Here is a 13,008-nt window from a genome sequence, read left to right as displayed (position 1 = left end):
GACGACGTTGGTGGCGATTCAACGGTGTTGGGATGTGCCTGCACATTGATGGGAGGCGTGTGCTTTCTGTTACGGTAGTGTGTGCTGTGTCAGCAGGGGGCACAAGTGAGACATGTGTGCTGTCGATTGCCCCCAACATGTGCGTGCATTCAGCTATGGTGTATGGTCCTTGCTTGGTCTCCATCGGTTCCAGCGCATTGTGGTAGACGTGTGGGTACTGGGGTACCAGGCTGATGATGGCATCCCGGACAGGTGTGAGGGACTTGGATGTGGCTGGCTGTGAGACTCTGGCGGGTGTTGGTTGGGAGGTACCAGTGGCCAACAGGTGCAGCACAGCCAGCAGCTTTGTCTGAGGTGGGATGTTGGTTGTCCGCTGTGTTGGTGCCGTCAGCCTGTTGGGCGATGATGGTCAGGATGCGTGGATGGTTGTCCTTTTGAGCCTGTAGTGTGCAATGTCATTGTCAGGTGTTGGGTCTGTGGGGCTGGTGCGTTTCCTGGGGTCCACTGTCTTTCTCTGCGCTGCCTCTGTGGTGGTCGGGGGGATCCGGGGGGGTGTGGCTGGCCTGGGTGTGGTGGCGGGGGGTGTTGTGTCCCTGTTGGGGTTCCGCGCTGCATGATCAGTGGCTCCATGGCATCTGTTGTTCTTCAGGTGTGGCTGTGGTCTGGGCTCCCTTTTCTGTTGCCAGTTGTCGTCCGACTTTGCACCAGCTCGGAGCAGGTGTTAGTTTCCTGCTGCTATCGCGCCTTATCACATGTTTTGTGATCTTATCGCTGATCTGGCTGGTCGTTGAGAATGTTGTGATGTGGTGTTGTTGCGGCTTTTTGCTCGGGAACGCCTTCTCTGCATCTCATTAGCGATAGTTGCCGGGGTCATCCGTGGCGATGTTTTTTGAGGATGCTATCGCAGGAAAACTGGTGGCATTGGCAGTGTGCACCGGCTTGTGAATGGGGCGATGGATTTTTTGCGACTTTGGCTGTGCTAAAGTCCTGTTAACTCAGCGATAGCTCTTTGAGAATGTGCCCCCATGTTGTTATGTATTCCCTTGGATAAAATGTGCAGACTGAATCCCGAGCAGACACACTGAGTAACAAACAACGTGTACAGCATATTGGTAAATGAATGTCACAAAAACAAATGCATTCTAAGTGGCTGTGTGTCACAGTTGGCGGGATTGAAACACATTAAAGACTGTATCTGATCAGTGTCTCTTTCTTCTTTCTTTTATTTTCTTTCTTTCTAATAAACAGCTTGTAACAGTGTTAATCCTCTTCTTTCTTCTCTCTTGATTTTAGGCATTCAAAGGTCCAAGCAGCCAGCAGGAGCTTGTCCTCAAGCAAAAGAAGAGGCCTGGGGTAATTTCTTTCACAATTGCTGTTTCAATATATATATAGGAACAAAAGAGATACCTTCCCAAAGGCAGGTACACTTATGGTTGTACGCAAAGAGAAGAATAATTACAGAAATATTAGAACAACAAGATGTATAGGGTCTAGTTATCTTCACTAGGCTGTACGAATAACATGCCAAGGAATGTCCTCTTCCTCTAAGTCCTGTGTGAGACTCGTGAGACTCGCTCTACGCATCCCCTCCCTAAGATTTTCCCGCTGGGGAAATAGAGGCATCGGGGATAGGAAGTCAGCATTAGCATTATTCTTATCCTTTCAATGACGAACCTCAAAGGAAAAGGGTTGTAAGGACAAAAGCCACCAGAGGACCCGAGAGTTATTGCTCATATTTCGCCTCACCCATGTTAAGGGGGCACGGTCAGCATATGGATGAATGGAGTGCCATCCAGGTAGTACCTCAACTTTTCAACAGCCCTTTTAAAAGCAAGACATTCCTTCTCAATTATGGGGTATTTCTGGTCTTAGAGGAAGAGTTTATGGCTTATGAATAAAATTGGTAATTCTAACCCCTTGTCATTGGCCTGTAAAAGAACAGCTTCAACGTCAGAAGCAGCAGTTTGAAGAAGGAATGTTTTTGAAAAATCAGAAGTAAGGATGAGACTAGATGTAAAAGCTTTTGTTAGCTCCTGAAATGCTTCTCTAGCCTTTGGGGAAAGCTTCTGGAGATTGTGGAAGAAATCTCCTATAATAGACAATAAGGCTCAAAAAGGCACATATTTCTTTACCGGTTTTAACTAGAGGGGTGTCTATAGTAGCCCAAACTTTCACTTCCTGTGGTTCAGTCAAGCCATTACGTAAGATATAGCCTAGGTATTTTACCTTAGTATAACTGATGCAAGATTATTTTGCATTGATGTGCAATTAAGCTTGTCGTAATTCGTGAAGTATGGCATGAAGATGTAAATTCTATGTGGAACTAAAGGTTACTACATTGTCTAGATAGGCGGATGAGTAAGCTTTATGAGCCTCCAGTACTTTATTAATCAACCTCTGAAAGGTTGCTGGGGAGCAGTGAAGACGAAATGGTAAGAAGGTAAACTCAAAAAGGCAGCCAGATGTAGAAAAAGTCATTTTCTCCTGATCTTTTCTTTTTAGAGGTACTTGTCAGTATACTTTTGTTAAATCTAATGTTGTGATGTATTTAGCCTAACCTAATTTGTCAATTAATTCATCTACCCTGGAGAGAGGATAGGAGTCACATTTAGACACTCAATTAACTGCCCTAAAGTCAATACAGAATTGCATTGATCCATCCGGTTAGGGACGAGTACTATTAGGAATGGCCAGTTATGTTTGAAGGGGCGAATCACTCCTATCTGTAACATAAAGGATATCTCTTTGCTTAGTGCCTCCCTTCTGGCTGTAGGTATCCTATAAGATCTTTGCCTTACAACTATACCTTTTTCTGTGGATATGGCAGGTTCTGTTGAATAGGTACAACTGGGTGAGTCTGAAAGAATCGTTGAGAAAGGCTGTAAGGCAGAATAAAGAGAAACTTTTTGTGTTCTGTTTTGTTCATCATTAACAACTAGTTCTTTAATTGTACTGGTTTGAGGAACTTCTTTTAGAAGAAAAACTTTATTTTTTAGTGGGGTTCCCAACCATTTTATTAGAAGATTTATGTGGTATGTTTAGAAGGGTTAATTCCTAATTTGTATTTAGTTTTTCCAATTTTATCAATAATTCGCTATGGTCCCTATCATTCAGCCTTCATTTTATTTTTAGAGTAGGGGAATAGAAAAAGAACCCAATCATTAATTGATACTTTTTCCATTTATTTCCTGTATTAGACAAATGCTTCTGTTTAGCCTGGCTTTTCTCAAGTTGAGTGTGAGCTAGTTCCCTAAATTTACCAATACACAATCTCAATTGTTGGACATATTTTAAAAAGATCCTGGGCTTCAGTTCCCACATCCTTCTCCCTATCTTCCTCTGTTATTTCAAGTAGGGTTCTACGCTGAATGTCATATAACAGCTCAAAAGATAAGCAGCCAAGCTACTTTGAACTTGTCCTCGAATGATGAAGAGCACAAGGGGCAGGAAGAGAGGCAAATGTTTTCCTTCTCCTGTAAGCATTTTCTGAAGGGTGAGTTTGAGAGTACCATTATACCATTCCACCAACCCATCAGTTTGTGGGTGGTATACAGATGCTTTGATGTGTGACAGGTCTGAAGTGGTACATATCTGTTGCATCAGTTTGGAGACAAAAGGGGTGCCCTGATCAGTAATAATTTCTTTAGGGAATCCAACTCTGGAGAATAAGTGGGCCATGTTTTTTGTGGTGGTTGCTATGAGGTTGATCGCCTCCGGATAATGGGTTGTGTAGTCAAAAACCATAAGGACATATGAATTACCCCTACTGGTCTTTTAGAAGAGACCAATCAGGTCCATATCCATACATTCAAATGTTTTGCCGATTATAGGTAATGGTTGAAGAGGAACAGGGGGAGGTTTGTATGAGTTTTTGCATTGGCATAGCTCACACTCTTAGCAATATTTCTTTATCTCGGCATGAATACCAGCCGATAAAAGTATCTCAGGACCATTTGGGATGTTTTCCCTGTTCCTGTGTGTCCAGCCAGGAGGTGAAAATGAGAAAAAAAGGATTTGTTCCCTGAATTCCTTTGGAACAAAGAACTGGAAACCAGCCCCCTATTTCCCCAACCTATATAAAAAGCCATTTTTAATAAGCAATCGAAGGAAGTAAGACAGGGGCTTTTCCTTATTATCCTTATCTTCCTTCCAGGCATTTTGTAAATTTGCATCATTTCTTTGTGCGTGGTGAAAATATCTGTCTAATTGACAGGGCTCTGAGGTAAGTAAAGCATTGTGACAAGGTTGTTTTATTGTGTTTAACAACTCGTTTAGTAACTGAAATTGTCTCTAAAACATGGATAAGAGTTCAGTATTGTCTGTACCAAATATGACATCTTCTGGGAGGTTTTGTAGTACTTCTACCTCTACATTTAACTTCTCCTCGGTTTGGGAAGTCACTGATACCTTAGCTACTGGTATGTTCGTACATCCCCTTGCACACACCTAATATCTCCCCTTCTATTGGGAAGGATCTGAGATGGTTGCATTAACCTCCTTTGTATACTGATTGTCTACACCCTGAGTCTAGCAAAGAAGTAATTTTTGGGTCATTAATAAAAAGACTTACATAGAAACAATGACCCAGTCCTTGGGATGCCTTAAAGGGTAGTGGTTCTGGGTAAATGTTCCAGGTTTGAGATGTTTTGAATGGGCTCGGACAGGTCTCTTTAAAGTTTTGACCTGGCTGGTTGTAAATCAACTGGAATTTTTATCTGACTCCCCAGAGAAGGACCTTGGTTGAGTTCTGGCAAAAGTGGTAGCCATCTCTACGGCTTGTTCAACTGTCAAATCAGTATGTTCTTGAGTGAATGAATAAATCTGCTTTCTAAAGTGCATGGCTACCAGAAGGCCTCCCAGCGCTAGAGTCGGAGTCATCATAGAAATGAAGACGGTCTTACAGAAACAGAAAGGTTTTCAGACGTTTTGAAAGGTCAAATAGTTATCCTCAAGATGAATATGATCAGGCAGCTGAATCCACAACCATTTCAATCATTTTTGTGTTGCGAGCGGTATGGCCTCCAAATATTGTTCTAAGTATATCAGGTTCATGATCTCCTCTTTTATGTTTTTTAGAGGTTTGAGCCACATATCAACAGTTAGCTTCAGTTTAAACAAAGGGTTTTTGGATTATTGCCCGGAGCACCTTGTTCTTTCCAAAACTTCAGACGGTAGGGCTAGGTGTCCATCCCCAAATGATCCAGTATGACAACCCTAATTTCTTCAATCGACGTAGTTCCATATGGATTTGCCACCCGGTAAGCAGCCTAAGCTTCCCCTACTAATTATGGAGCAAGAAAAAAGGGTAATTTCTCTTGAGACCATGCACAGGCTTTAGCAGCGTGTTCAAAGTTTAGCAAAAAATCGTCCAAGTCTTCCCCCGGTTTGTATTTTTGTAAAAGTATTTGAAGACCCAGGAAGGAGGTAGTACAGGAGCTCTAAAGGCTGGAAGTCAGTTGAAACTGATCCTCTGCTACTTTATGAAGACTTTCTACCTTGGCCTTCATAGAATCTTTAAATATTTTGCGGTCCGCTTTGGCAGAGGGCATCTGTCTCTCTAGGCCCCATTCTAGTTTGTGCTGGCTCTGTATCAATTGTTTTATGTTTTCCATTTTTAATCAATGGACAGTTAAACTGCCTGCATTCTCCACCACTTTTCACATTTGGTGGGATTGAAACACATTCAAGACTGTATTTGCTCAGTGCCTCTTTAATCTTTCTCTTCTTTTGTTTCTTTTCTTTCTAATAAACAGATTGTAATGTATTGTTAATCCTTTTCTTTCTTGTCTCTTGATTTTAGGTCTTCCGAGGTCCAACCACCCAGTAGGAGCTCGTCCTCGAGCAAAAGAAAAGGCCAGGGGTAAGTCCTTTCACAATTCTGTTTCTATATATCTGAAACAAGGATATACCTTCCCAAAGGCACATTCACCCATGGTTGTAAGCAAAGAGAAGAATGATTTTAGAAAGAATGAAATGAAAAGATGTATAGGGTCTAGTTATCTTCATTAGAATCTTTGTGGTTAGTAGTCAAACTAATACACCTTCAAATCAATGTAATAATTAAAGTTCTCAAGTTGAGCTCCTCTGTGCTAGATGCATTTAGGACAATATCTTAAGTCCCTCTCCCCTCCCACTTTCCCCAGATATGGCCCGTACCTGGCTAAGCCACGTTTCTCTAGAAACATGGCAGGGCTATGAGTTCTGCCGGAGGTTACACTTCTGTCTTCTTTCCTGATCCCATAGCAATTGTGCCGACTCCGACGTTCTCTAGGCATCCTATTGCCTCTCAATATCTTGATTGTCCAGCTGCAGTTCTGACACAGCGCGCGGGGATATGAGAAAGATGGGGTGCCTATCCTGCTTTGGAATTGTCCGTACAGGAACCAGGTGGGTTTGGGTTCGTCCCTCATCTCCTTTACTTTATCTTCCAACTCCTCTATCTCGATGATGGGTTTCTCTTCTTTTCTCTTTCCATATCGTCACCTTTAAAGGGCTTTTGCCATTCCCTGATTGGTTCCTGGTCTCCCACGTAACCTGTTCTGAAGGGCTTTACCTCTCTCACGTGACTATGTCCGTAGGCACACTGGGAAGAAGCATGGGATATGTCTGCCTGTTCAGGAGAGCTATCGCTCGGCTATGGGGACAAAGAAGATTGTTTCGGTAAGGTTGTATGAACAACACGCCAAGGAATGTCCTCTTCCTCTAAGTCTTGTGTGAGACTCGGTCTACACTGTGCAAGCAGAGGCAGCCCAAAACATCTAATATACAAAACTAAGGGAGTACCAAAGTGGCCCAGAAGGTAAATCACTGTAGAAGAAAATGGAGGCAAAGTATAAAAAAAATTGCCTTGGATCACACAATTTGGTTAAGTGGGGAAGCCAGGACTGATCCCAGGGTTTCTGGTTTCACATTGTGCAAATCAGACACTAGATGAGCATTTTTTCCCTATCTCATATTACATCAAATGTTAGTGCTTTGTCTTTAATTCTTGGCAAATGAGATGAAAGCATAGGTGGCAGATAGAAGGTTCTGCTTGTTTTGGTCCAAATAAGCTAAGAGAACCTCATGCTGAGCCAGAACCAAGCATCTGGATTGAGCCTGGTTTGATCTTTCAGTGGCTCAGTAGGGCAACAAATGTGAGTAACATAGCTTTAGAAAATCCAAGAGTACTCTGCAGGGAATGCTCTCAGACTGAAATTGTCTATCATGTTTCAATGTGTCTTTTTTTTCTGCAATTGTATTCTGTGGTCCTGTTTTGAATTGAAGAGTGCGTAGTGGGAAGGAGAGAACACTTTGGAGGAACACTTTGTAGTAATCAAGTCCACACTGGTAGGTATGATTCAGATGATTTATTTAGGTTAGTTACAGGATCAGTAGTACAGCCAGTGTAGAGGAAGAGTTAAGCCAGTGAAGAGCCAGAGAAGAGCCCTTAAAGAGCCCCACCAGGAGCAGCCAGCCAGGCGCTCAGCCCATCTCCAACTGTGTGTTTCACAGATCAACATTCCACATGACATCATCACCCAGTGTTCCACTGATGGAGAAGTAAATAAGAAGAAACACACTGTACCAAGATATAACATATCCTCCTTCCTTCCAAACGAATAACCAAACAAAGAAATAAAGAATCAGATAAAGAGCTCAGAAGAACCAAACTAAATAGAAGGGTACAAGGGCGAACAGAGCGAAGGTAGAAAAAGAGAAAACCAGCAAAGTTCTTAAGGAAACAGAAAACAAGCAAAGGTCTTAAAGAAACAAATAACATAACTTGTTTCCCATCCTCCTTTCTACAAATGGGAAAAAAAACGTCAATGGGTACTCCCTCTGCACTCCAACTGGCCAGGTGGGTGTGCGAGAGAGCAATCATATCAGTAAGAACAAGATGACAGAGAAGACGAAAAATACGTAAGATTAATCATGCTTCCCTGTGATAGAATAAAAGATAACAAAACAATTTTTTTAACAGCACTGGGTAAAACAACAGATGAAGATCATAGCACCCAGTGAACATGAAGTTAAAGCGCAAGGCGACTTACATTAACAGTAACATGAAGCGCAGGGCGGCTTACACACAAAAGAAAAAAAAACATGAAGCGCAGGGCGACTTATACATACATAACATGAAGCGCAGGGCGGCATGAAGCGCAGGGCGACTTATACACAACTATAACGTGAGGCGCAGGGCGGCTTACACACAAAACGCAAAACACATGAAGCACAGGGCGACTTATAGATACACGAAACGTGAGGCGCAGGGCGACTTGTACACTGAAGAACAAATGAAGCGCAGGGCGACTTATACATACATAAAACGTGAGGCGCAGGGCGGCTTATGCACAGAAGAACAAATGCAGCGCAGGGCGACTTATACATAACAAAAGACATGAGACGCTGGGCGGATTACACATAGTCCAAACATGAGACCCAGGGCGATTTACACACAGGACAAAAATAACATGCACAGGATAGTGGGGAAAAACCCCCCACAACACACCTCCGGAGAGGTCAAGAAACTGTGCCTAGAAACACGGGACACACGTCCGTGCGACGCACCTCGACTAGAGGTCAACTAATGTGCACACAAAAGTGGGACAAACCCCAAAACACACCTCACGGAGAGGTACATAGATTGTGCACGATTGTGCACTGTGTGGTAATTTAAAAACCTACTGGCACACCAAATTTGCACTGTAAAATATGAGCGAAAAACTCATAAAACACACCCTAAGTAGTGTAAACAAACAAGAACCGACCACCTTGTGAACAGGCTTGTTGACATGCACATGTAGCGATGTGAAAATACTTTACATTGCTAAACGTCTAACGACTGTGCAACAAAGTACATTAACGGTACGATGTCAAAATGCGTAAGAAATACACCAAACAACAAATCCAAAGGTGTGCCTTTCACCGGGATCCAAAAGGCAGGCATTAAAAGAAGGTAAACAGTACATGGTGATAATAAAATCAACATCTCCAGGAGACTTCCCATCTTAAATTACTTTGGAGGAGATACAGTACCCACTGAAAACAGAAGAACACCAATAGTTGCCATAAACAAAGTGCTTGTCAGCAGACACCATGCCGGTTGCAAAGTCCCAATTGTTATTACCAAAAGTACCTTGAATTGAAACGTGTATTTCACAGCTCGAAGATCTGCAGTGTTGCTGGATGGCCACCAGATGGCAATAATGTATTACTGCTGTATTTTCCACCACAATTTTCCACAGGTTCCGAGCCCAAAACGACCCTCCAAATGCACCGTAAAGCAAAGTCCCGGAAAGCGACAGCATTGTTTAAAGAAATGCGAAGAGCCACTACGATCTAGTGAAAGATCACTTTAAAGCAGGAACAACGTGACTCTATGGAACGGTGATGCAGCCAAGCCCAAGATGGCGGCACAGAAAGTGGTGCTGAGCCGGGTGGCTCACAGCATGTGCGTGCATGCAGGGAAGATCAAGCAGCATGTTGCAGGGAAGACGGAGGACGTCACAAGCACTATGGAAAAGGTGGAGGTAAGCGCGCGCTCTGCTCCAGGCGCACGAGACATACTTTGAAACACAACACAGCAGTTGGTAAAATCGAGGTACTATATGTCTCAAAGAAAGGCCTCACCTCCCAACAGTGGAATAAACGCAAGCTGCAGTACCTGTACACACAGATTGAACAGATCCATGTACAGCTCGGATCTCGTGTGGCTCAATGAGCACTCTGACAGTCATCACTTTACCCTTTGAAATTAAACTGGTGTGCGCCGGACACAAATTCAGGCAGACTAATTACTTAAATCGTCCAGGCAGTTTGACATTGTAGAAATTGAGCTTCAGTGTGTAAATATTAAACTTGTCCCAAACGAAATTGAATGTGTGAGACTGAATCCCACTCCACACAGGAAACACAAATTCAAGCAGTCCATTCAGGCAGTCCAATTACCTAGCTGTTGAGACACTGTAGAGACAGCATGTATAGACTTGAGCTGCAATTGAACAGATGCTGTAGGAACAGCATACAGACCTTTAGACATACTGTGGAGACTTGAGCTGCGTAAGAAACTGGAACTGGCGCTATAACGTTGAGGGCGACCGGTGGGAGGTCACTGGTGGGGCTGATGTGTTGCCAGTAGATAAGTAAGTGCAGCTGTAGACAGAGGAGTTGCTTTATCTTCAGAGTAGGTACTCTTAATGTCCTGAGAGGTAGCAGAAGCATGTTCTTAGTTTCAATTCGTCGCCAAAAATATGTAGTAATCAAGTCCACACTGGTAGGTATGATTCAGATGATTTATTCAGGTTAGTTACAGGATCAGTAGTACAGCCAGTGTAGAGGAAGAGTTAAGCCAGTGAAGAGCCAGAGAAGAGCCCTTAAAGAGCCCCACTAGGAGCAGCCAGCCAGGTGCTCAGCCCATCTCCAACTGTGTGTTTCACAGATCAACATTCCACATGACATCATCACCCAGTGTTCCACTGATGGAGAAGTAAATAGGAAGAAACACACTGTACCAAGATATAACACACTTCAGCTTGTACCAAAGTTCTGCTGAAAATAGAAGAAACCCACTCAGACACAACTATTTGACTGGAATTGTACATGTAGAGACACAGGTTTGTCAGTTGCCAGTGGGTAGTTATAGTTATTTCAGGTTTCCATAGGAAGATCGTTTTTAATTTCACTAATAACTTTGTCACTGTTTGTAAATCTTCCACAAAACGTTCCGAAAAATAGTTCAGCCACCTCAACTCTTTCTTGGAAAGTTTCCGGGGCTAGATCTTTACCCAGAAAGCATGCTTTTTGTCATTTGGTGTAAATCTGTACAGTAGTTTTAGAGAAATAATGCCATAAATGTATAGATACTTTAACAGTTGAGCAGAAATAAAAACAATAAAGCCTTCTGATTGGATGAGTGAGCTTTTTTAAGGCGAGTGCTCTAATTGGGTAGCTGCAACATGAACATAAATAGACTTAAAGTCCTGTCCTGAAAATGTTTTACAAAAAGGGCATAAGTGGACAGGACAGGGATACCCTGATACCCTAGGCCTTGGGCCACTGAGGCCAAAATGTAAAAAAAAAAAGGGTTTTGCAGTCTTGCTAGAGTACCGCAAGACTGGCTAAAAAATAAACAAAAATACGTGCACTGCCAATTTCTTTTAATTTTACCAGAGTGGGCCAATGCCAGAGGCATGTTTCCATATCAAATTATTTAGGGGAGGGTGCATGCTTGGACCCCTCTCGGAGCCAAACTGCGGCCCAGGAGATCCTGTCCCTGCCGCCCAACCCGAGGATGTCCCGGGGACCCCAACTCCCAAGACAATGAGACAGAAATGGAGGCCTTGAGCATCCGTGTAATAGCTTACTCCTGACACATACAAAGGTTAAAGGGACATCATAGTTAGGTGGCAATGTCAGTCATAGTGTAATGTTTTAAACCTGAAAAAACACTGACATTTGTCATTTATAGTATGGTGAGATAACTATAACTTGCTCCACTGCCATGGACATCTTATGACCTCACATATTACATCACTCATGACATGTTCAATTACATGTACCTAGGCCGAGCTCCACTTCCCTTTGGCTGGTCCTTTGGCCATTGAAGGCCCATTCGAACCCGGCTCTCTTGCCACATGACTCCTGTCTCACTCATGCAACTCCACCCTTTCAGCTTTCTTTGGCTCTCTCTGCCTGTCTCTCAATCTCACCTCTTTCTCTCTCATTGCACTTTTCTTCTGCTCCTTGCTTTTACTTTTTGCCCCTGCCTTCTCAGGCATATTTCTGTTTTTCACCCTAGGTTCTGCCTTCTTTTTAGCATCTCTTTTGCATCTTGCTCTGGTCTTTTCACCACACTGTCTGCTTTATTTTTAAAATCACTGAAGGAAGCTAGCTCTCCATATAGTGTACTAAAATGAAGTACACTGTGCAGAGAGTCAAGTGAGTCCCTCATTGGTTTACAGAGGCAAAAGTAGATAATACTAATGCTCTATCTATGGTAGTGGGTGAGCCGTTAGGTATATAAGAGAGTAGTGCCAAGCATTTGTTGTACTAACAGAGACAATAAATGAGGCACACACACAAGAATAAATCCAAGACTAATTTATAAAAATAATATAGGTTGTTATGTATTTGTGAAGACCAAGAACTTTGATTTACAGTAGGTACTTTAGGAGTTACGATTTTTAAGAGTTCGGAAACTAGATCACTTTTGTGCGCAATTGTGCACCATTGAAGTCAATAGGTACAAGCAGAAAAATGCATATACAATCAGGCAATACTTTCACGAATTTCACCTTTTTGTTTTAGGTCGATAACAGGACTAGGTCCAAAGTTCCAGCAGCAAAAGATCAGTAGCATCCCGGATTCGGACGGCAGCAGGGTTCTGGAGGTGTTGGTAGCTGATGTGCTACAAAAAAAGGAGGTCACCAGGAAAGACACTGCACAGGAGTTCTTAGAGGTAAGTCCAGTTGGTCCCACTGGAGGGAGGATATTCCAAGGATTGCAGGACTAGAGGAGCACTGCTGTATCATCGATACCGGGGCTGGTAGGGCCGTGTGCAGAGCAGATGGATCAGTCGAGCATCGGGAATTATCCTCCCAGTCAGGAGCAGGCAACTTGGAGAAGTGATTGCAGGACCGCTCGGCCACACAGGATGTGGGTCTTAGGGGTCTCAATGTTCCTCGATGGGTGCTTGCCCCTGGAATCTTTGGAGAACAGAATTGTCTCTTCACCTCTCAGCTTGCTGTAGTGGGACCAGTACCCTGGTGTCTCCAAACTTGGTGGGGAAACAGATCTGACCCTCTGGAGCTGATGTACCTCTTTTGGTGTGGGTGCTGTGTCAAAGTGATGCAAGACAACAAACCAGTCTGATCGGGATTGGTACCTGCAGTGTACAGGGGAGTGATACCTTCACTCCAAGGGAGGCTCTTAGCAATTTTTCGAAGGCTTGAGGCACTCCGGGGTTCTTGGAGCCTTCACAGGTTAAGGATGACACAGCGCACGTCGACTGTTGAGTTCTAGAGGCAG

General features: G+C 43.4%; 1 protein-coding gene across 1 annotated transcript in view; it reads left to right on the top strand.

Moving 5' to 3' along the window:
* LOC146811962 (uncharacterized) overlaps positions 1 to 12,414 on the top strand; it is a 271,293-nt gene extending 258,879 nt beyond the window's left edge. Inside the window, exons 5-7 of the mRNA XM_085618943.1 lie at positions 1,294 to 1,353; positions 5,801 to 5,860; positions 12,289 to 12,414. Coding sequence (XP_085475069.1) covers positions 1,294 to 1,353; positions 5,801 to 5,860; positions 12,289 to 12,296 — 128 coding nt within the window. The 3' untranslated portion in view covers positions 12,297 to 12,414. The remainder of the gene's footprint in view (positions 1 to 1,293; positions 1,354 to 5,800; positions 5,861 to 12,288) is intronic.
* The last annotated feature ends 594 nt before the right edge of the window (positions 12,415 to 13,008 follow it).

Source organism: Triturus cristatus, chromosome 7 (assembly GCF_964204655.1).
Source record: "Triturus cristatus chromosome 7, aTriCri1.1, whole genome shotgun sequence".
Classification (NCBI taxonomy): domain Eukaryota; kingdom Metazoa; phylum Chordata; class Amphibia; order Caudata; family Salamandridae; genus Triturus; species Triturus cristatus.
Note: the sequence above shows the minus strand (reverse complement) of the source record. Positions and strands in the feature narration are given on the sequence as shown.